This window comes from Sceloporus undulatus, chromosome 1 (genome assembly GCF_019175285.1).
Source record: "Sceloporus undulatus isolate JIND9_A2432 ecotype Alabama chromosome 1, SceUnd_v1.1, whole genome shotgun sequence".
Lineage (NCBI taxonomy): Eukaryota > Metazoa > Chordata > Lepidosauria > Squamata > Phrynosomatidae > Sceloporus > Sceloporus undulatus.
The window spans coordinates 317,917,489-317,942,718 of record NC_056522.1 but is presented as its reverse complement, the minus strand read 5'-3'; the positions used below and the strand labels follow the sequence as shown (position 1 = coordinate 317,942,718).

General features: G+C 38.5%; 1 protein-coding gene across 1 annotated transcript in view; it reads left to right on the top strand.

Moving 5' to 3' along the window:
- STARD9 (StAR related lipid transfer domain containing 9) overlaps positions 1-25,230 on the top strand; it is a 130,524-nt gene that overhangs the window by 29,338 nt on the left and 75,956 nt on the right. Inside the window, exons 4-7 of the mRNA XM_042455973.1 lie at positions 18,114-18,230; positions 19,585-19,617; positions 19,707-19,768; positions 21,364-21,476. Coding sequence (XP_042311907.1) covers positions 18,114-18,230; positions 19,585-19,617; positions 19,707-19,768; positions 21,364-21,476 — 325 coding nt within the window. The remainder of the gene's footprint in view (positions 1-18,113; positions 18,231-19,584; positions 19,618-19,706; positions 19,769-21,363; positions 21,477-25,230) is intronic.

Genomic DNA, 25,230 nt, shown 5'->3' with positions numbered 1-25,230 from the left:
AGATGTTCTCTCTTAGGTGGATTGTTCAGCACCACTTGATAAGATTAACAAATCCTTATATAACACCTTCATAGTAGCCTATCCTTGCAATGGTTTCGATTTGGCAGAAGCAATATTGATTACTCCTTTGTTGTCCCACTTTTTCAGCTGCTTTTAAAATGTCCTATTTTCTTGCTTCTCCTCCCACTTTCCCCATTCATCCAAAATGATGCATCAGGGTTCTGTCTTAGCACCATTATTCTTCAACATTTTTATCAGTGACTTAGATGATGGGGTCACCAAGTTTGCAAGTGATACAAAACTGGGAGGGGTGGCTGACTGAAATATAGGAACAGAATTCAGAAGTAGAAAAATTGGCAAACTAATAAAATGAAATTCAATAGAGACAAATGCAAAATTCTACCATTAGGCTTTTCTAATTAAGGGGCCCTTCATATTTCTTGTTATCATCAATTTACAACCTATATTTATGAAATTTATTCTTATAGCCCTTTTAAGCATTATAATTTCAAAGTATGCATTCTGTGTGTATTGAGTTCATCTTGTACACAGTCAGTCTGAGGTTACCTTTATGTGTCAACTTTTTGTCTTTGTGCATTTATAGACCAAACTGGAATCTGGTGGAAGTGTTATTATTTATGCCTCTGTAGTTAATCTGGTTCTTTAATGCCATCGGTGTTGTTATTTTATGCAGCTAACAGCATTTGGTATCTGTTAATAATCTCTGTACTCTGTATCAGGGACTGGGAGTTGGGGCTGGGGAAATGCTATGTGTGTTGTGAAATCAATGAAGCTCACTAATTAACAATTAATTAAAAATGTTAAATGTTTAGGCGATCTGTATTTCTAAATAAGATAAATAATTTTATTTTATTTTTATTTTTTCTTCTCTCCCTTGTTACTGTGCAAATATCTTTACATTAAGCCATCTGTTTAACAGATCATATTGTTGCGTGATGTTTTTCCATTATGAGGTTTTTTTTAGAACTTTTTGCACTCTAGGGACAGAAGTGGATAATGCTGAAGCCAGACATATAGTGAGTCAGAGGACAGGAGATCAAAAAACAGATTTGTATAAACATTGATAAAGATATTTTTGAATAAACTGGTTTTGCTCTCTGCTTTGAAAACAAAAATATGTACTTTCTGTGATGAAATACAATTGAATATAGAACCAAGAGTGGTGAGTTTTTTTTGGAGGGGGGGGGTTTAAAAAAGAGAAACTAAAGGAAAGACAGCCAGAATGGAAAGACGATAAAAAAATAAATTGGTTCATATAGATCAACTGTTTGGACAGTAGGATAAAGCTATAGAGACCAAGATATAAAATGGTGTTGAGCCCCCCCCCTTTAAATTAAATATGGTATATATTCATCAGAAAATGTGGTGCCAGTGTGTGCAAATAATTATGAGCTGGTTATAATAAAGAATGGTGGGAGAAATGTTGCAATGTTCCCAATGGCAGTGCTAGCATGTGGCTGCACCATCATTAGAGACAACAGGACTGAAGCCAAGCTTGCTTGAAGTCCTGTTGTGCATAATGGCAGCACAGCTGTGTGGACGTGCCACCATTGGGGACAACAGAGGCTGTCCCTAATGGCGGTGAAGCCACGTACACACTACCATTGGGGACAATAGGGGCTTACCATGCATGGATGCTTGAATCCACAGATGGCAATTCCATGGATAATGAGATCCCACTGTAGTTTAGGGATTCTTTATCCACTACGAATTCACTTATTTTTCCTTAAAATAATAAGAAAGGCTAGAAGTTATAAACGAGCTTATTTAGGATTGGAACATTTCCAGAGTATGGCCTGAATCCCATTGGCAGCCTCCAATTAGAGTAGATTCATTGAATAGAAGGGATTTATATAAGTGTTGTTTCACCATTTAACAATTGATCTGAGTCAATACTTTTATAAGAAGCTAGCAAGCAGGAGGCATGGGACAAAGTAAGTACTGAAAATCAACAGAATAAACAAGGTGCCAAAATGAGAAATAAGTAATTAAGGCAGTGTGTTGGAGTCTCCTTCTTTGGAGGTTTTTAAACAGAGGCTGGCTGGCCATCTGTCAGGGGTGCTTTGATTCTGTGTTCCTGCATGGCAGGGAGTTGGGCTTGATGGCCTTTGAAGTCTCTTCCAACTCTGATTCTATGAAAATAAAAACACATGACAGGGCTTTCTCTGTAGCGGCACACAGACTTTGGGACAAAGGAAGTTAGACTGGCTGCATCTGTTTTGAGTTTCCCACAGGAAGCTAAAAAAATCTTGTTCCACATGGTTTATGGTGTTTGAAACCATTTTGCTTGTTGTAACTGTTCTAAAATTATTTTTAAGGATTTTCAAAGTTCTTAGTTGTTTAATTTGTCTTTATAGTTTTTATTACTTCATTGTTTTAAACATTTTGATCTGTTGTGCATCAGCTCAAGGGCTCTGGGTTGCCTGAGAGGTAATAGATAAATCCTTTGAATAATGAAATAAAATTAAAAATGAAATAGAACTAAGAATAAAAGATGTAAGTACAGAAGGGCAAGTAAAGAATTTGCAAACATGACAGAGCTCAGAAAGTCTTTGTTGTTAAACATAATTGGGACATGAAATGCTTTTATAGTCCTCCATGTCCAGAAGGTTCTAGTGTCAGCCTTGGGCCTTAGATTCCTAACCAAAACTACCAATATACAGTGCTATAACTCACCATGTGAGATAGTATCACCATAGACCAATCTGAAATTCCCCCATTTGAGCTTGGCAGACGCTTCACAATAAAGCTAGATCAGTGTATTTGTTTTAGCCCTTTAAAAGCCTTGATGTGGTTCAAAATGGTTTTGGAAAAGAGCTAGAATGGGGGAGTAGTTTGATTTAATGGACCTACATTAGCTAAGACTTGGATAAAGTTTAAAAAGATAGGAGAATATCAAAGAAGGATAAGCACTGATATGTGTCAATCTGTGCTCCTGTCTTCCATGATAAGGAGTTTCACCTGGATGAACATTTGGGTTTACTGACATCAGAGGACACACCAAAACAGCATAAACTTTAGGATATTATGGAAAGTAACAGTGATGAGACTTTTCCAGAAAAAGTAGATCTTTTTACATAATACTCCAGAAAAATATTCTGCAGAACAGAATAACATTTAAACAGAACATGCAGTAAAATTCTACAGAGATAAAATTATAAATAATGCTATCTTTAGCATGTTGGGTTTAAATGTTACATTTAAACACATCAAAACTTTTTGTGGCAAGTATTTAGAATATTTGTAATACTGTAAAGAGAATATTCTTCCATTATATTTGGCTTTTTTTTCCACTATACATGAAAAAACATGCAGATTGTTATGGTTTTGGATTTTCTTTGGGGATTTAGCTGTGGAGACTGTCATGAGTGGGCACCACTGCTGACAAATGTATATATTTAGGTGCATACTGTAACAAGACAGATTTAGCTATGTATAATACATGTGTGTTGTGCTGTATGCCTTTGAGTCATTTCTGATTTATGGCAACCCTAAGGTGGACATGTCAAGGAGTTTTCCTGGCAAGATTTGGTCAGAGGCAGTTTGCATTGCTTTCCCCTGAGGCTTAGACATGTGACCTGCCCAACATCACCCTTCATGGCCAAGATAGTAATAAAACCCTGGTCTCCAGAGTTATAGTCCAACATATAAACCACTGCACCACTTGGAATTTATTGATCTCTATAAAATCTGAAAGATGTTATGTGATATAAAAAGATCAACCTTTTCTCTTTTCCAGATAACAGTGGTGGGACTGTTCATCCTTTTGTTCTTTGTATAACTCAGATTCTCACTGGCTTTTGGCACTTTGGTGGAAGCTGTATCCATAATGAAAAGACTGGCATATTTAAAAAACAGATGAAAACACTTTTTAATGCATTTATTGGGAAGAGGTTAAGGAGATGATTGTGGGTGTAAGTGGCATTTTTCTCATGAAATACTTGCAGAGTAGTGAGCATTCAACTATTCTCCTTGTTTCTTGAGACTTGAGAGAAATAAAAAAGCATGCTATAAAAAAAGAGGGGTTTTGTGTAATAATTGAATCACTATTTCATGGAGTGCAGAAGGGGGAGGGAACTGTCCATGAATGTTTTAGTTATGTTACATTTCTTTTGCCAGCAACACAGCTGCTGTATCCAACAGGCATTTAAATGGTTTGGATTTTACACTAATAAGGTCACTCTTTTGGCATTAGTTAGTTTTTTCTCCCTCCAGAATTCTTAACTTGGAATCAGTGATGTACAGAAAGAATTCTGCATTAAAAGTTATTTGCTGTACTTAGTGAGAAAAATCCCTTCTATTCAAAATGTTAAACTTAACTTTTTAAAAGTCACTAACAGTTGTTTAATGTGTTATTTCTTCAGTTTTAAAGCACATTCAGTCAAGAGAGCAACTGTCATTCACTGGTGAGGCAGATACTTACCAATTAGACTTGTTGTTGGAATAGGATTAAATAGTATTCCTGTGTAGACTTGTTTTGTTCTGACCACAGGGCATTGGAGAAGAGGGCACAGGTCAGGCTTTGGAATTAGAAATCTGAGGGCTGGAAGCAACAAAGGTGCGGCCTTAGTAATATATCTGATAGAGACGTAAATGGTAGTATATTTGATTTAGAAGTAAATGAAGTGTTCAAAAGTTTTCACACACATTATCCCATTCTACCCTTACAGTGACTGTAGAAGAGAAATATTATTCCTGTTGCTGAGGCTAAGAGTGAGTTGCTGCCTGTCTGCTTCACCCCTTAGCCTCAAAGGTACTACTGGATTGTTTTGCAGCTTTTAATGCTAAAACAGACAAACACAGCTACTGTATTTCTTTGACTATGGGTTATATGGTGGTGCCACTAAATAACTGCTAAGTGCTCATGTTAAGTGCTAGTGCTAAATGTTAAGTGCCAGTGTGGTGTAGTGATTTGAACATTGGACTATGATTTTGGAGACTGGGGTTTGAATCCCCGCTCAGCAATGGGAAATCACTGGTTGACCTTAGTAAAGTCACACTCTTTCAACATCAGAAAGAGGCAAAGGCAATCCTCACAAACAAATCTTACCAAGAAAACCCTGTGAGAGGTTTACCTTAGGGTCATTGTAAATCAGAAACAGTTTGCTCTCTGGTGGTACATCACCAACTTTGTACAGTATCTGATGATCAATGGAACTTATATAATTATTGATTTACCAAGTTCCCATTGATTGAACTAGTCTACTTTACTTGGGTCTATCAAGTAGATTTAGGCCACAGACTTGCTTCAGAGTAAACATGCATGGTACTCCAGCACTGCCTTAAATATTCTTAACCAGCAATATTTTTCTTGCTTTTTTAATTTTTATGGTAGGTTATGAGACTTTCAACTAAATCATTAGATTGGCATCTTGGGTTTCTGATTTGTTGACATAAATTAAATTGGGCTTATTTGTGGCTTCTCTGAAAACCTTGATTTGTGTAAGTAATAATATGTATGGTTAAAAGCAAAAAGTACTGGTTTCATTTTGAATTTAATGTTACAGTTTCATAATATTTCTAGCAGTGAGGGTGCTGTTTTGACAAATAGTGTAAATTTGTAACAACCAGAGATGGTTGGATTTGTATCTGCTCTCCTTGAATAATTACTGTAAATAACAGCTGCAGTCCAGTACAACAGAGAGACCTTCTTCCAAAAATTGTTGTGTGACGGCATGTTCTAGATAACAGTCATCCTTTGCCTGCTAAAACTTTTATTGCAATCTCAAACACAAACACAACAAGAGCAACTCCCATTTTAGTCAAAAGAACTTATTTCTAGGGAAATGTGGTTAAGATTGTGCTGTCACCAATTACATGGGAGTAAGCTCCTGGGAAAGCAGTGAGATTTTTGAGTAGGAATATATGAGATTTCACTGTAAATCTGCTGTTAGGTATTCTGGTCTATCAAGAACCCATTGTGTGTTTAGATGCACACCTAAAAAACAATACACTGGACAAACAATCTTCAACCTCATACCCATTCTTGGATCTAGGGGAGTAACTGTTGCACAGTTGTCAGGGTTGTCCCTTCCCCAAGATTGATCTGATGACTGATGGTTTATCTCAGGATGATTGCACTGTCTCTAGGCCAAGCCTGATGAGTAGAAATCCTCTTCCCATTTAAAATATTATTAAAGTGCTTTCAGTTAATATAAGAGAAAACACTCCCTCTTCTGACAATTAAAAAAACCGTAAGATTTGGTTGCATTCATACTTATTCCACAAGTACTTCCTTCACCATTGCTGCTCATAAGGCTGGAGAAAAGTCTTGTTAGTGCCACTAACTATGTTTTCAAACATTAAGATATTAGAATGGATCTACATTTATTCATACTGCAGTCCTGCTGGTATAACAGGACTTAAGGTTAGTTATGACTGACATAAGTTCCGTTACTTTTGGTAGGTTTACTACTCTATTATTTATTTGTTGTTACTTACATGTATGTCCTACCATCCTGCTAATGAGCATGCTTAGCTCTCTTTCTTTCCCCTTTTTTCTCTCAACAAATCTGTGTAATAGGTTAGTCTGTGAAAGAATGAATTTTGGATTAGGCAGTGAGTTTCATGGCTCATTAGGAACTAGAAACTCAATCTCCTGAGTCCCACTCTGACACTTTAACCAGTGCACTACCACTAGCTCCAATACGACAATGTCTGAATCCAAGCCTTAATGTTATGCACTGGTTTATCTTTTGACAAAGGTATCCACAGATCCTTCATATATTAAGCTCTTCCACCAATCTACTTCCAAAGCAGTAGCTCTGCTATGTACTTCATCAAAACTGAAAGTATTGTAAAGTTAAACTGTAATATTGTTACATTTATTTCCCCTGATCACACAGACATCTCCCTATCTACAAAAATTAACTGTTGATTTTTCATATCTTTTATGGTTTTTAACAGAGTTTTTGACATTTATTTTCATAAATACTCTTAACTCAGTGAAATTCAACAATAGAATTCATAAGAAGTTATTATTCCCTCTACTGTAACAATGAATAAAGTTATGCAAATTACATGCAGTAGGATGTAAAACAATAAGTCCATTGTACTATGTAAAGCCAAATCCAGACATAACTTCTGAGTCTACAGACAGAAATGCCAAGGCTATGAAAATGGGACATACATGGGAATACAAGGATAGCTTACAGAGTTTCTAAACTGCATGTTTGTTCAATGTCTGCAGAATTTGCAGTTGCTTATTCAAATTGCTGATGATAGCTAATTAAATTTAAGATCTGTTTTTCACACTTACCTTACAAATCTAAAAGAAATCACTGTATAGTTTTAGAAGGTTACAATAACGAATTTTGGGGAATTTAAGGAATAATCTATTATATCTGAAGCGTGCAAAATGACTTCTACTTCCTTTTTTATTTAAATCTGAAACAAGCAATAACACTAGTATAGTTTAAATACAGGAAACTGCACTTCCAGTAAGATGTACAGTTGCATAACAGGTATATTTCAATTATCGGTGAAATATTTTAAATTGTTACAGCTACAAATAATTATCATAAGCTCATAGTAGTAGAGTTGCTTAACAGAAAAGTCATACAGCAATCATGGTAGTCAACCGACCTTTAACTATTGTATATAAAATAACTTCAGTAATGGGTAGTTTATCAATTCAAGTTAAAAACAAGAAGTAAAAAAAAAATTACATCAGAAGGCATTGTTTTATATTATTAGATGAAATCATAGTGGAATACAAGATAAACACTGTATATAATCGTGTATGAGTTGAAATATTGATACCAAAAATTTGATCCCAAAAACCTGGATCAACTTAAAGCTGAGTCAATATGGTATCAAGCCTCTTCCCCAACCAGATTGGCTCCGGAACTGTGGATGGGGAGCAAGGATACATGCTGCCCATCTGCCCACATGTGATTGCAACCACCCGCTTGTCTCATCCTTCTCTCCACCTTCTGTTAGGAGATAAACAGGCCAGCTGCAGACAATTGAGGGTGGGTGGATGGACAGGAAAACAAACCCTACGTTTTACCCTTGACTTTTCCATGGGTCATATCAAAATCCTTAATTTTGTGTGATTCTCTTGCCACCTGGGGGTGGGGCAGAGCCATATGCCCCCAGCTGGGGATGACCCTGGTCACCAACACCCCGAAGCCTCTGCTTTGGCTTCTCTGGTCCCTCTTGCCAGCTACCCAGGTTGAACTTTTCTCACCCATCCTTAGAGCCTTTAAACACTTAACAGGCTCATGGGAAGGGGAAAGCTTCTGGAGGCCAAAAACATGTTGCCTCTCTTACACTGCCTTGGTGGGATTGGCAAATGGCACTCCATGGTTAGTCAAAGAATGATCTTAGGACAGCTTTCCCCAAAGAGAAAGTTCCCAAATGTGCTGGACTCTTGCTAGTTCTGTTTTGTAGTCCAAATGGGGGAAAAATGTCATGTTGGAGGAATGCAACTTTTGTTTTTAAACAAAAAGAGCCCTTTTGAAGGGACAGTAACAAAATATACTCCCCTGACAACTTCTCTGTAGATTCCATGGTCTGCTTGATCACCAAGAACTAATTATAATTTGCCAAGTTAAATTATATTTGTTATTAATTTTTACAGTTGTGAATTAATTTCCTAATTTCTAATGTTTCTAATTTTTAACTTTATCAAATTAATTTTCAAACTTAATGTTTTAAGCTCTAGTTTGGGTGAAATCCTTTGACTCAAAACTGTGAATCCAGAATTTTCACCCAGGATTCTTGATCACAAAATCGCATACATTATCACAGCTGCAGCAAAGGAAAGATAATTTAAATTTTGAGGGATGAGAGCTAGAGAATGTTACTTTTTTGACTACAGCTTCCATAATCCCCCAACCAGTACGGCCACCAATAAGTTCTTTTTCCACGCTTTGGGTGGGACAGAACTAAGGCTTCCTCTTCTCCCATTGCCCCTGTTGGCCAGTCCTTCCAGAAGCTGTTCCATGTTGTGTAGTTGGGTTCCTGTTGGTAACAGCTGAGAAGCAGTGGTTTATTTGCTCTTTAGCGTGTGAAGCAGGTGAGCATGTTAGTCTACATCTAACTTAGACTGTAGGATGTAGCCACACTGCAGAATTATAGCAGTTAGACACCATTTTAACTGCCAGGACTCTGTCCTACAGAATCCTGGGATGTGCAGTTTGGTGAGGCACCAGGCTAAATGCCTCACCAAACTACAAATCCCAGGATTCTATAGAATAGAGTTGTGGCAATTAAAGTGATGTCAAACTGCTTTAATTCTGTAGTGTGACTGCACCCTCAGTCATTCTGGTAAGAGTCCAATTCATTTGTAGTCAACTTGTGGCTTCAACCATAAGACAGTCTTCTTCTTCTCTTCTTCTTCTTCTTCTTCTTCTTCTTCTTCTTGGCTTTACTTCACGAACGAAGATTCAGGAAGGACTCACCCGTGCTTTCTACAAGCGCGTTGATGACATTGGATGTATCCTTCGAGCCTGTGCAATTGATTTTTCTGGTGGAGCGCAGCGTGCACAGAACTGGCCTCACCCTTTAAACCAGAGGTTCGACTGCTGAGGCCTTGACAAGCATGGACGGTGGCAGTGAGGTCCTCAGGTCATAGGTTTGATTAGAGTTTCCTTCTCTTAGATGGTTGACCTTACAGGGTTAGACGAGCACCATCTGCCCAGGTTTGGGATTAGAGTTTTCCTTCTCCTAGGGTGGTTGCCATAAGGCTAGAGAGCCCATCCTGTCCTTTGGCGCTCTTGGTCAGGCCCTTCAGTTGTGACTTGTCTGGCATGGGAGGCCCTACCGGTGGCTATTATACCACCGCCAGCATAGCTCACAACTTCATTAGGGTACGCAAGCCTCTCCCCCACACAGTCAGAGCATAGCTGGAGGGGAATAGGAGGCCAGAAGATGACAGTTAAGGAGAGAGGAGCCTCTTCCTTCAGGTTATCCCTGATGGAGCTGAGCCTGCCTGATCACTCCCTCTCAGGCCGGAAGATGACAGTTAAGGAGGGAGGAGCCTCTTCCTTCAGGCTATCCCTGGTGGAGCTGGGCCTGCCTGATCACTCCCTCTCAGGCCAGAAGAAGACAGTTAAGGAGTGAGGAGCCTCTTGCTTCAGGCTATCCCTGGTGGAGCTGGGTCTGCCTGATCACTCCCTCCAGTAACAAATATAAAATTCAAGAAATGGACTGCTAGCAAAACAACAACACTGACAGCAACAGTTCTATTGCTCTTCTGTTTTTCCGAACTGTTAGGTTTTAAATAGCATTAAGGAGAACTGATTAGCTTTAACAACAACAAAAAAACAGACAGAGGGATCATAGCTAGTAGAACTTGTGTCTTAATTTAGTTCTGCGTGTAACTGTATGATTTAAAAATGCACATCATGTCCATTGTAGTGGGGTTTGCCTCCTCTGTTAAATAGGTTATTTGTCTCTCTTAATAGTAGTCCAAGTGTACTATTTCACATAAGACCGTTAACTCAAAGCACATCTGGTTCACATTTAACTGAATGTAGTCAAAGTATTTTTGTAAGATCTAAAGTGTTTTTTGCAGGACATATTCCGTGCTATGTATACAATGGACAGCTGAAATAACAAAATGTATCCTACAGCTGGGAGCTCTTATTAGAATGAATTAATATGAGCAGAAAGACCTCCCCAAAGTCTTTATCAGGCATATAAAAAAAATCCCAATAGAGACCCAACTATATTGGCTAAAGAGTCTGCAGAGATGCCTAAATACCCTGAAGGTATCAGATCCCATATTGAAAGCTAAGCAGGATCAAGCCTGGTTAGTACTTGGATGGGAGATTGCCAAGTAGTGTCAGGTGCAATACATTATATTTCAGAGGAGGGTAATGGCTAAACTTGTTGAGTATTTCTTGCCCATGTAAATCCTGTAAAATCCATGCAGTCACTGTAAGTCAACAGGCACACACTCACATCAAAGTTTCCACAAAGTAATTGTGACTTCATGTTAGCAGAAAGCACCTTTTGAGCAAGGTGGGTGACCTGATTTTTTCCCCCTTCTGATTCCACCATATCCACTTCAGCACCCTCACTTCCCCCCAAACTGCTCCTGAGGTTTGAGGGACCACTGGAAAAAGTATGGACCAGAGTGTACAGAGCTGGATGAGTAGAAAGACTTGATGAAAAGCAGTGCCTTGTACAAACACAAGTGCTTCCTATTAGTGCAAAGCTACTACAGTCTTCACAAATGTCTGTGAGGCAACAAAACAAAATCAACCTCCCCACCTCCAGCAGCCCAGCTTATGCAAGCCATCTGATTGATAAATTGATCAATCTGCCACATATTCCCATTGTGAGTACTCATTACAGACATCTTTTCCTTCCAATCACCTGTAGCAAAACAGAGGACAGTGGAAACACTATCTCTGAATCTTTGAGGTGAGATGTACAATGACTTTGAACACCAGATGATAATGCTGGATTCATTAGCTAATTTACTGGAATGCCCTAAAAGCAGAAAAACTTTTTCAAGGTTGTAGAAGGAAAAGTTAGAGAATATCTGTGGTTAATAAGTATGTCAGAGATATCTGAAACATGTCAAACTGGCTGCTTCAAAGCCTGAGAACCAAAGTTATTATTTCTGTCCAACTTTCATTGGTTTCATAATAACTGAAAAGTAAAACTTAGTGGTAGTTTATTGTCAACAAAATAAGTGAGGACTCCCTATTTTTTTTTTTTTATAGATTTAATTTTGCCTTCTTGGAAGCAAGTCTTCAGGTTCTGAATTTATCATGCTAAAGTACAACATTTTCTGGTGTAACATCTGCAGTGAAAATAATATTATTGATTAGCATATTCTAAGTAATTTGTAGGGTATCTGTCCCAGACTGTGGCATAACCAAAAAAGGTAGACTACTGAGGCTCTTGTACTTTGGGCATGCCATGAAATGACATGATTCATTGGAAAAAATAATAATGCTCGGTAAAATAGAAGGCAATAGGAAAAAGGGGAAGACTACACTACAGGTGGATAGTGTCCCTCAAGGAAGCCACAGCCCTGAGTTTGCAAGACCAAAGCAGAACAGTTGTTGACCAAGGATGTTGGAAGTCTCTCATTCATAGGGTTGCCATATGTTGAAGTTGACTTGATAGCAAATAACAAGGTGTGTACATGCTGGCCTCTACCCAGAAGAACTCCCAGGATCCCCATCTAAGGCATGGCTACTCAGCAGGCCTTCACACATCAGATATTCTGGGAACTGTAGTTCAATAATATGCTCTGCACACAGAACATATTAAAAGATTCATTTCATTCTCTAGTTACAGGTTTGATCTTCTTTCTGTGACTGGTCAGGAATAAAATCACAGGGCTAGAGCAGATAGGCAGGAAAAAATGGCTTGATCCTGCTTTTTCCTGCTTCCTGCACAGCCCACTCCCAAGGTGGGCTGAATGTGCATGGCCTGACCGCACTGCACAGTGTCAAGCTGTGCCACTGGGTAATATTTTTGTTGCCTCCCTACCATACATATGCATTGTCACATAAACACACTGCCTGTGACCCCAAGTACCTCCCACATCTGCCCAGATGCCATCCCATTGGATGGCCGCACCTTTGGTTGGCTACACAGTCGCATGTGTGATGCTCCGCTGGTACAGGGCATTGGTGTATTGATGTGCGAAAGATACATTTGAAAAGCACAGCCCCCCCACATGCCCCCTTCACCCGATGGCCCCTTGTTGGGCTGTCTGGTTTGTGTATACAGTCAGCCCTTGTTATACACGGTTTGAAAATGTTCAAAAAAAGTATAAATTTCAAATATCAAACCTTGATTTTTCATTTTTTTTATAAGGGACACCATTTTGCTATGCATTATATATAATGAGACTTGAGCTTACACGGAGGATCTTGGAACCAAACCCCAGTGTATAACAAGGGTCCACTGTATTGTACTTACATCCATTGGAGTTGGTGCACTTTCATTTCTTTACTTTGCCACAGCTCTGCACTCACATCGGGGTGTTTATACACAGGCATGAAGATGCGTATCTTCTGCCTTGAGTCAGACTATCCCAGGTTCTGTTTGCTCCCATTTTTCACCCCGAAGCGCCGCTTCAGTCCTGTTTTCACCCACTTTGGGGGTAAGCGTCATCTAAACTGCCTGCCTTCAAAGCAGTTCCACCCCACAGTCTCTTCCTCTGATATAATAAGAAGAGAAGATGCTGGGAAGGGAGAACAAGCCTCTGGAAGAGTAGGAGTGTTTTCACATAATTTGAAAGGATATTCTTGGGCTGAGCAGCTGTGTTCAGTTCACTAGGGTGCTGCATACTTTATTTTAATAGTCAAATCCACTCCTCTAATTTAACATGGAGATATTACCCCTCTATTTCTGACAGTACATAGCATCAGTAATACCCTTCAAAGGGAAAAGTGGAATAGAAAGAGACAGCTGTTATTAACTGTCATTAATAAATTGGAATGTATTTATAGAAAAACTAACTTCAGGTTGTTAATAGAGACTGAGAATCTAAAATCAAAACATTTAAGCCAGTTATCACCAGTGCCAAATGCCAGCTCATTTACATGTTATATTCAAAAAGTGGAACTTAAGCCTGCGTATCTATTAACTGCATTATGACAACCATAATTACATATAAGAGAGGGCCATATAATGTTAATTTCATATTTGATGCTAGCTTTGATACTTGGAAAGAGCATTGCTTTTCTTGAATTTATTGCTTGTTGTTTATTGTTATTGTAGCACATCAGCAACTGTCTGTGCTTAAGAAACTTACAAGAGGTGATGTGGGTTTTTTGTCTAGAGTTGGATAGCATGGCTGCAAAGATGGGAATTAATGTCCCTTAGGTTAATTAAAAATTCTCCAGTAAGAATGCCAGGATATTATTTCAGATTTTCAGAGCTCCTTTTTAGCCACATAGCCAATGGGATTTTCTCTGTAGCTTCATTTGTTGGATGGTAGCCTTCTATTTTGTTTCACTATTTCCTGTTTAATTGAGCAAAGAAGTGAGGAGCAGAGGATTGGCTGGGATTCCTTGTAGAATAGCCAGTCATCTATTTACAAGAGAGAAAAATACTCCAAAATGACCACAGTCTCACTCTTGCTTCTTCATTGTGAATAGTGTAATGTTGCTTAAATAAGCCTAGTGTCATAGCAAAAGTTTCTTGCTCCATTAATGAGTATAATGAGGTCCCCTGTGTTCTGGTGGCTGCTTTCTGTGCAATAGAAAGCCTTCAGCTGGGATTAATTTGGTATTCCTCATGGGAGTTCACATGCAGAAAAGACCCTGTATCATTGGAACAAAGCTATTATATTGGTCCTTCCTTCCTGTGTTGGCTTTTCACTTTTTTTTTAATAAGAAAGGACCCTATTCTCTGTACCCTTCCTGATGAAAAGTCCAACGTCTTCTTGTCATTGGCTTTTTTACTGTTTTAATACAGGGGTTAGATTAATTATTGTCTTGGCAGTAACCCCATCAGTACATATTGCCTGACAGTAGCCAAATGTTTTATTTATTTATTTGCTGAATTTGTACAGACTGTCTGTTAAGATATATTCTCCAAGCTACTCACAGAACAAAGAATAAGATACACTTTTAAATTATAAAATATTTAAGGCATTGAATGCAGCATCTTTCCAGCAAAAGAAAAGTAGATTAAAATGGACAGAAACACAACTAAAAAATGGAAAGCCCAGTTTTGTAGCCTGGAGAAAAGAAGCCACTGTTGCATCAGTTTGTGCTTGTGATACAGTATTGATTGTAGATGTACCTACAGAAGTACTACACTGATTGTATATATTTTTGTGTCAGTAGAATTGCTTATAATGTGGTGGGCACTGATAGCATTTTACTATAACTCCCATCATCTCTCACATCTCCTTCCACATTTCTAGTCACTCAGGCCATCCATTCTTTGCACCCTTATCTTTTTCTATGCTCTCAGCACTTGCTGAAATCCTTTTTATTGTGTAATACAAAGGAAAGATTGTGTAATACAAAGCAAGTATCTATAAAACATATCAGAGAACCCAGATAAAGTCACTAACTGCTTGTTGGAGGATAGTGGAGGAGCACTTTTCAGCCATCCTAATAACAGTTGTTTGAACATGTTTATCCTTTCCAGTGATGGAGTAAAGTATCAGCAACTTCTTTTTAAAAAGTAAGAAGAAAAATATTGGAATACATGAACATTTTTCACAATATAGAAATGGAATAAATGGGATCCCTCAAGAATCAGTACTTTGTTTTTAAACTTTTGACCTCTTCAGATGTTGTGTGGCTTCCCTGTAGGCTCTTATTGTCAGTTGGCCCTCATATGTCAGCTGGTAGCTGACATGATATATTTATTTTGTTCCTGTGGTACTACCTATTAAAATAGTGTGTTCAAATGCTATTTTTATTTGCCATTGTTGTTTTCCATAATTTGTGATTGGTTCACCTTAGAATTGCCAAAAATTGGAAACAACTTGAAGGCACACAACAACAATGTTGAATTTATTTTTTGTTTGTACACCATTGTCAAATTTCAATATTGATATCTGTACAAATGAAAAAAAAATGCTTTGGCTGCCATGTGGTCTATAGCAAGCAATCCCACCCAGAATAGGTCAATTGAATCAAACAATTGGATTGCTGTATAGTAAGAAAATCAACTTGTTTGAGAGATGGTGCTGTAGAAAAGTGCTGAGAATACTGTGGACAACCAGAAAGTCAAACAAGTGGGTACTAGAACAGATCAGGCCTGAGCTCTCCTTAGAAGCCAAGATGACCAAACTGAGGTTATCTTACTTCGGCCGCATAAAGAGAAGACACAACTCACTAGAAAAGTCAATAATGCTAGGAAAGAAGGAGGGTAGAAGAAAGAGAGGAAGGTTGCATATTTGATGGATAGATTCAGTCAGGGAGGCCATGATCCTAAGCCTGCAAGACCTAAACAGGGCAGTTGAGGACAGGGAGCTTGAAGGTGTCTCACTTGTAGGGTTGCCTTGGGTGGAAGTCAACTCGAAGGCAGCTAACAACAACAACAACAAAGTCAGCATTTACATAAATTATTCAGTGGATCTACTCTAATTGGCATAAGCAACTGATTTCAAATATGTGGTATTACATAGTTAATTACATAGAAATGAAAGGCTGCAAACCATCTAAAACCCTCTCATTGTAAGTGGAGATGACTTATGGGTTTTGTTAAGGATGACTGCTCTTCTTGTGCCCTTCTTATGCTTCTGTGAGTCAGTGAATATTAAGAGCTATTTTGTTTCTGGATCACAGTAAACAAGGGCAGGTGCAACCTTGTGCTCAAAGATTTAAAGCTATCCTAAAATATTTCACTGAGGCCCAGAACACATGGGCAAAATGATGCAGTTTTAGGCCATATTGGGGGCATGCCATTTACATGATGCATGCCCCAAACAAGGCATGAAGCCACACCAAGGTCACATCATTTGCAAAGAACCGGGCCAAGAAGGCAGTGGCTTGGTTTTGGACTGCTGCAGCAGCCCAAATTGGGACTGGACACATGCGGTTGCCATGGTTCTGATGTGAAAAGCACCAGCACAGTCTCCCACCACTCTTTTTGGCCTGTAAGTCTGATTAAAGGTACATGCCCCTAGGGAGATTTTAGAATAATGACTGGCCTTAGTATTATACAGTGAGATCGCAATACAGCACTATTTGCTGCTATTTGTCTTTAACTGCCTTCTTGCTTTCCACAGTGAGAATGGGCTGGGATGCTCCTAGGAATACACCCCAGACTACACACTCTTTGGCATCTCCCTGAGGAAACAGAAATTGGGTGTTTTGTTGTACTCATTCCTTCATCTGTCAGAGAAAAAGAAAGCACAAGTGTAGCAAGTACAGTTGCCTGCAGCTGTTTTTGTTTTACCTCTAGTGAAAAACTAGAGCACTGTGCTGCACCTGCTGTGTCTTTCATGGCAGTGGGCAGCTTTCCCTAACCACTATATGCATTTTTACTTGATGTAAAGTTGCAAGTAATTAAGGGCCAAGTGCCTGATTCCAAGCCTAAACTCAACCAGGTTTTATTCTTTATAAATATAAATATATCAAATAGATGTTCCTCTAGAGAATTGCAAGTCTAATTTTTTTTTCAGTTAATAAGATAACTTCATGGGGGGAGGGGAGTTGGCATAGTAATTGAGAAGATTTTAATCCACTGCCAGATTACTAGTGAGATGTGTAAAGATTGGTTTAGTTTAAAATACAGTGTTTAATGTAATTTTGTACTTTTGCCAGATGTATTGTCTACAAATACAGGTTGAGTCTCCCTTACCTGAAATTCTAAAATCCGAAATATTCCAGAATTATCCATATAAGTGGTTGAGATAGTGACACCTTTGTTATCTTTGTTTTCTGATGGTTCAATGTACACAAACTTAGTTTTATGTACAACACTGTTAAAAATATTGTGTATAAAATTACCTTCAGGCTATTTGTATAATGTGTATACAAAACATAAATAGATTTTGTGTTTAGACTTGGATCCCATTACCAAAATTCTCATTATGTGTGTGCAAATATTCCAAAATCTGAAAAACACCAAAATCTAAAACACTTTTGGTCCAAACCATTTTGACACTAGATAAAGGAGATCCAACATGTAATTTGCATGTAGCTAGTGAAATTTTCTTCATATTTAGTGAAATCATGCCCCACTTCTAAATATCTTAATCTAGATGTCTTATTCAAACATTTGGGGCCTACTTGATTTCACTACAATCCGCACATTTTCATGGTTTTAAATGGTCTTCAACGGTTTTAAAAGTCTTGTTTTAATTTGTCAAATTCTTTAATATGTTGTTATTGCTGTTGTTGTTGTAATAATAATAACCTGCCTCTACCCGTGGATCATGGTGGAGAACAACAGCAATGAACAGATAAACAGCATCAGTTAAAACACATCAGTTAAAATACACATCAATTTAAAATGACAAATAACATATACACATATTAAAAGGATCCACATTTAAAATTGTGATCCACATTTAAAATTTTAAGTCTTTTAAAAATTATTCCTACTGTTTTAAATTATTTTAAACTATTTAGTTTGATTTTATGTCACCCTGAGATCCTTGAATATAGGGCAGGATAATTATTCTCTTCCTACTTTCATTGCAGATTTTCCAAGACCTTGGTACTTCAGTATTATCTGGTGCTTTTAAAGGATACAACATTTGTCTTTTTGCATATGGACAGACCGGTTCAGGAAAAACATACACTATGATGGGAACACCAGTAAGATAAACATTATATTCTGTGTTTTACATTTGTTATCTTTACATCTCTGTATATAGCTGAGGCCCCAAGTTCAAAGCTTTTGCTGGATTTTAAGAAGTGCTGATTTAATAAAACAGAAAAAAGCAATGTATATTCCATGTTTCTATTTTACTCACATAACCATATTGCTGTTAAACAAACATTTATATAGGAATCTTTGGTCCAAGAGCACCCTGGGTGTCACAAAGGTGGTCTTAGGGGGCTGTATGCAATCCATGTACCATGCCTTCCTTGTCCTTCATCTGGAGTTATTTATCTGCCTGTGGCCAGACGATAATCTACTACTAGCCATCATATTCTTCTTCTTTCTTTGATTTCTGATATGTAGACTGGAAATCAGTTTTCACACATTCCTCTCCTTCTTTCCCATTGCAAGGAAACACTTGTTTCAACATGCCTCCATGGTGCCTTTATTTTAAAAAATGTTTTAAATCACCAAGGAAATGTAATTCTTCTGTTTGCTAGACACACACACACACAATCTGGTTGTTGTAGCATTTAAATCACTAATTTACAGATAGTTGCTAGGATAATTTTGTTATTATAAAATACATTGGAAGAGTCTAATAAAACTCTTTAGAAGATCTAAAATCCTCATAGAGGAGTTTCCTTGCTTCTTGATCATTCTAATTGCCCTTTTCTGCATTTATTTTTCAATCTGCAAGGTTCATTTTGAGTTGTGATAACCAGAACTGTGCATAGTATTCTAAGTGTGGACACACTATAGATTTCTATAAAAATCATTATATTGATAGTTTTATATATTCCATAGTTGTATCCAGAATGACCTAGTGTGAGAAACTACAGTGGGAGATGAAAATCTGCAAGCACATAGGCTGCCTCTGCCAAAATTTCACAGATCCCCCCCCCCATCCCACTCCATTTCACATTCTCAGGATGGGGTTTTGGGTGGATAAAACTCCAGTGAAGAGGACGAGGATGAGAAGAGTCAGTTGCATAGCTGGATTGCTGTTTATTTAACTATAAATATAAGTCATTATTCATAGCAGTTTTCTTAGCAGCCTTTGCAAGTGGGACATATAGAAATATCCTGCCTGTCTCTGACTGACTGCTGTCTAATTCATTCATAGATCCACACTCCATTGTTATGAACTGACAGGAGATAAAACAAATTATTCATTTGGTACTACTATCAGTTACCTAAAATAATTTTGTCCTTATAACCATTTAGATGTCCATGTATTAGGCATATGTTGATATAAAGAGCTTACCATTGTGCATCTGTTAGCAATTTTTTATAAGCACAATTTTTTTTAAAAAAATCTTATAATATTTTTCTTTGTTTTTCAAGGCATCCATTGGATTAACCCCTCGTATATGTGAGGTATTTATTTATTAAACTAAATATTTACACTGTGTAAAATTTCTTAATTTTTTTTGTTTAAAAAGCAAAAGTTTGTTTGATTTCCATAGGGTCTGTTTTCAAGGGAAGATGACTATTCAAAACAGTCAACATCATGCAGAGTAGAAGTCAGGTAAGTGTGTGTTTTTTGTCATGTAGTGCTAGAAATCTTTTTATATTCTGCTTCTTTTTCTAACCACACCATTTCTGCTTTTCTGTTAGTTAGGCTATAGGCAATTTTATTGGAATTAGATATTTTTTATCTTCAGTTGATCCATCTTGATTTGATGAGATTTTTAAAAATGTGGACCACATCTAATTGCCATAACTCAAGTTTACATCACTGCTTAGTAATGATGAAAAGCAGGAAGCACCCCTATCCTCTCTGACAACACCAAGATCGAACATTTCGGTAATGCAAATGAGGCTTTTGACATGGTTGAGAAGTTAGAGATGTCACTGTAACTCTGCTGTAATTCTTCTCCATCAAACACATGCAATTCCAGAGTGGAAGGAATAGGGCACTTTGGCAGTCTTTCCTCCCACCAATACTTAACTATACTGTACATAACTCCAAAGTGCTCTTGAAAAGCACCATAGTTGGCTTACAGGTTGTAAACTGCTTAGAGAGTGCTGATTTCACTATGAAATGGTATAGAAATGTAAATGCTATTACTATTGCTAATGATTTGGGTGGTATGGCCTAGTCTCAAAGCTATGTCCTTGACTAATTTAGTCTAAAACCCATGCTGGATTGGACTAATCAGACTAATCAACTCCAGAATTCAGGCTTCAGCAGTAGGGCCTCCTTATCCACTACCTTGCCATCCATGGATTTCAGCCTCCGCGGATGGCAAGCCCCTAGTTGTCCACAGTGGCAGTGTGGGCACATGACTGCCCCACCATTAGAGACAGCCCCAGTGGTCCACAATGGCTGTGTGCACACACAGTAATGCTAGAAAAGGTGGAAGGCAGTAGAAAGAGAGGAAAACTGCACACCAGATGGCTAGACTCAACTAGGGAGATCATGGGCATGAATGTACAAGACTTAAGCAGAACAGTGGAAGATAAGGGAGCTTGGAGGCGTCTCATCCAAACGTTTGCTATGAGCGAGGTCCAACTTGAAGGCAGTTAATAGCAAAACAACAAAATATAATATATTCAAGGTAAATGTTGCAGTCGTATTAAATGTTAAGGAAATGTACAGAAATAAAAGTTGGAGGCATAGGTTCTCTTTTCCTAAAGGATACCTTCCATTGGAACAAGAGAATCTTTGAATCCAGTGGATAGTGTCAACACTCAGAAACAGAGGTATAGCAAGTTGTTTATTAGCTGTTTGTTATATTATTGTATTTTATATCTTACACTGTCTACAGTTGCCCATTTTCAAGACCCTCCATATAATTTAATTAACATGTTTTGTGTGGATGGCAGATGTCAAAGGACTGGTTTAGAAGCAAACTTTCTGCAGTAAGGTACTACCTGTAATTTGGGAACAGCAGTGTTCTTTTCCACTTTACCAGACATACTTGTTCTGTCTCTGGGATCACTTACTAATTGTATAATTATTTATATAGAACCTGTGTGCATGATATCTATATAAATTAAGCTCAAATCACTGGTGGACAGAAAAACCTGGCACAATCTTGTTCTCTCACCATAGATGGATTATGGAGAAGATGATCCCAAACTACCCATAATTCTTGTATCATTACCTTTGCCTTTTAGTTTCCTAGAAATCTATAATGAGCGTGTTCGAGACTTGTTAAGGCAATCAGACCACAAGAAGCCATATACACTTCGTGTACGTGAGCACCCTGTGATGGGTCCATATGTGCAAGGTTAGTGACTTCTAGCAGAACTGTAAAATTATATTATTTTGGATTTTCTAATGTCTTCACTTCTCAATTGTTTTGTTACTCATTTCTTTCTCTGCTTTGGTTCCTGGAACAATCTGAGATGATGGAGAAAAAATGGTATGAAAGGACTCCTGGAATCATGGCGGGAATTTTGTGCAGAACTAGAAATGGCCAAGATTCCAGAATTACACTTCAGATTAACTCTCTCCCTGGCCAGATTGCAGCAACCCAATTAATTGTTCTATACTAGACCAAAGAATTATCATTAGAGCTTTACATTGGCTTTCCTAGGTACTAAGTACTGCACTTGGTGGGGAGGGGGAATGAAATGCAGATATAGGATGGGGGACACCTGGCTTAATGGGACTACATATGAAAGGGATCTAGGAGTCCTAATAGACCACAAATGGAACATGAGTCAACAGTGTGATGCAGCAACTAAAAAAGTCCAGTGTGATTCTAGGCTGCATCAATACAAGTATTACCAGATCAAGTAATAGTACCACCCTGTTCTGCTTTGGTTAAGGCTTCACCTGGAATATTGTGTCCAGTTCTGGGCACCACAATTCAAAAAGGATGTTGAGAAGCGTGTCCAGAGGAGGGCAACCAAAATGGTGAAAGGCATGGAAACCATGTCCTATGAAGAGAGACTTAAGGAGCTAGGTATGTTTAGCCTGGAGAAAGTAGGTTAAGAGGTGATATGATTGCCCTGTTTAAATATTTGAAGGGGTGTCATATTGAGGATGTAGCAAGTTTGTTTTCTGCTGCTCCAGAGACTAGGACAGTGGTGGCGAACCTATGGCATGTGTGCCAGAGGTGGCACTCAGAGCCCTCTCTTTGGGCACACGCTCAGTCACCCCAGCACAGAGTTTGCCAGAGTTTGTTACTAGAAAGCCAGAGGAACGTGGCACTTTGTGATAAATAAGTGGGTTTTGGGTTGAAGTTTGGGCACTTGGTCTGTAAAAGGTTCTCCATCACTGGACTAGGACCTGGAACAATGGATGCAAGCTACAGGAAAAGAGATTCCACCTCAACATTAGGAGGAACTTCCTGACAGTAAGGGCTGTTCGACAGTGGAACACACTTCCTCGGAGTGTAGTGGAGTCTCCTTCCTTGGAGGTCTTCAAGCAAAGGCTGGATGGCCGTCTGTCGGGGATGCTTTGATTGAGAGTTCCTGCATGGCAGGGGGGTTGGACTGGATGGCCCTTGTGGTCTCTTCCACATGTGTGATTCTGTGATTCTAATGATTCTATTAGCTACCATAAGGACCAGAAAACAAATGCATCAGAAGCTAAATTACAGGATGGGGGCCAAAATCCAGCACTCTTTGATGGAGAGCTGGCTGTGATGGGGAGCTTGTTTTGTGTTCTTTAAACACAAAGCTTTTGTTTTCTACCTCCCTGGGAACCTATGGAGCTATTAATTCCTCCGGGAACAGGAAAAATATGCGGTAGAGTTAAAATCAGAGGTGGGATCAGAAACCAGTCATCCTCCCCCTTCTATAACATTTATTATCTATTCTGTCCTCATTTTCCAACAGTCGGGATAGAAAAGATGAGCAATATATTGAGCTTGTGTCCCCAAGGTGGGAGCCTGAATCATGTGTTGGGGATGAAGGCAACAGTGGGAGTGGGGGGGGGGAGGATACCCAGCACCCCAAAGTACTCCACAGGCAACATGTGTTCATAAATGGCCCTGTTTGGGTGGTGCTCCAGGAGGTGCCCCACTCACCTTAGTCTGGCCTTGACCTCAAAGATTAGTTTGAACTTTAAAGGAGCTGCCCAAGGCACTGAATTATATTCCTCAAATAAATTCAGCATCATGCATGGCTCCTTTAAAGTTTGGAACAAAATACAGATTGCAGCGAGGCCTCCACTGATATGGAAGCCAGAAAATTCCACTAAAATATCATTGTTGCATATTGCAGTCAAATATTCATTCAGAAAAAAAAAGACAGAAAGAAGAAAAAGAGAGGAAGGAAAAAGACATATAGGCAGGATACAGACTGCCCAAAAGGGCGGTCTGTCGCTGCCCTAGTTTGCTGCGTGAGAGCCGCAGCGGACAAACCGCATGGCTCCCTTGCGCAATAGAAAGAAGCTGCAAAAAGTGGCTTCTTTCTGCGGCGCCATTATGATGCCGCAAGGTGCCAATGGTGCACTTGCGGTGGCATGAAGCCACTGAGACGTGTGGATGCTAGGCATCCGTCACGTCAAAATGGCAGCACTCATGTGTATAGGGCGCCGCCATTTTTACGCCCCGTCACGTGCAAGGGGCGAGGGGCATTTGAAAGCGCCGTCCCTCGCACATGATGGGGGTGCGTCATAGTGCCCGTTTAAATAGCACCATAGGGTCCGAACAGACAGGCCAAAATAAAGCTGCTTTGGGTCACTTTAGAGGTATGCTGTTTAAATGACACATGCATCTTAAGAGGCCAGAAGCTGTGCCAAAGCTGTGCTCCAGTCCTTAGGTCTCTTAGGATGCATGAATCATTTAAACAACATACCTCCAAAGTGACCCAAAACAGCTTTATTTTGGCTTGTCTGTTCAGGTCCATAACTAATACACAATAGGACTCTGATCCTATCTGCAATGAAAAGGAAAAGAAAGGGAGGAAAATAAAAATGTATTATTCTTCCACCATTGCAGATCCAGCTAATGATCCTACTAAAATTACTAAAAATCATAACCACAAATTATTACATCATTTAATTTCCTATTGCTCAAAAATATATGATTTTCAGTTCCCAACCTTTCAGAAAATCTTTGATTGGCTTATCCTTTAAAACTCACCTTAATTTGGCCATTTGGGCTAATTCTGCCATCTTCACAGGATTCTTTTTTGTAACAAGTGGGATGTAAACAATCCACTTATGAAAAATGAACTGTTATTATTCAGTAAAAACTGCACTTTATGATAATAGTCATATTTAGTTTTGCCTTTAGTAGATCAGTTAAGTAATAACAATTGTCAGAAGTGTAGTGTCTGTGGTGTTTTCTGTAGTATTTATAGTCAGAGAGGATCTTTCCCCTTTCCTTTCTAATAAGAGCAACAGCATAACAGGGACATTGGAGGGAAAATGGCATCTATCCAACTTTTGGGAATCTTGCTCAGGCACTCCATATAAGGCTGCTGTTGCCTGGCATCTGTGTCTCGTGGTAGGCACATAAATTCAAAGCTCTGATGCACTTTTGTTGCTAATGATGAAACGTTGTAGTTCATAGTTTTAGAATGGCTTGGCAGGATGCCTGAAAAATGAAATGGTGTCATTGTTAAACAAAGTCATGTGATAGACGTAAAATGTTGTGAGACCACACAACCTGAATTGATTTCATGCTGATGATTAAGCTCAGTTAAATTACTAGTCAGATGACAATTTTGGTATCGTATATGGCAGTTAAATATTTAAAAGCTTTAAGAAGTAGGAATATACATAATATATTTTATTTTGCCTTCATTTGTTTTAATCACTTCTTTTGAGGAACAATCAGTAAAGAAGACCGTGAGCCATACATTTCTTCTTTCATAAGACTCTCAAGTCAAGCTTCATGGGCAGCAGTGAAATATTTGAAAGAAACACAGTGTCTTATTAATTAGAATAGGCAAATTGATTTTAAGGAATTTACAGTATGGTTACATGCAGATTTACTCAGATGTAAAGCACATTGAGTTTAATTAGACTTATGCCAAAATATGATGCTTTATGTGTGCAGTTTGGTTGATTATTTAAGAACATAA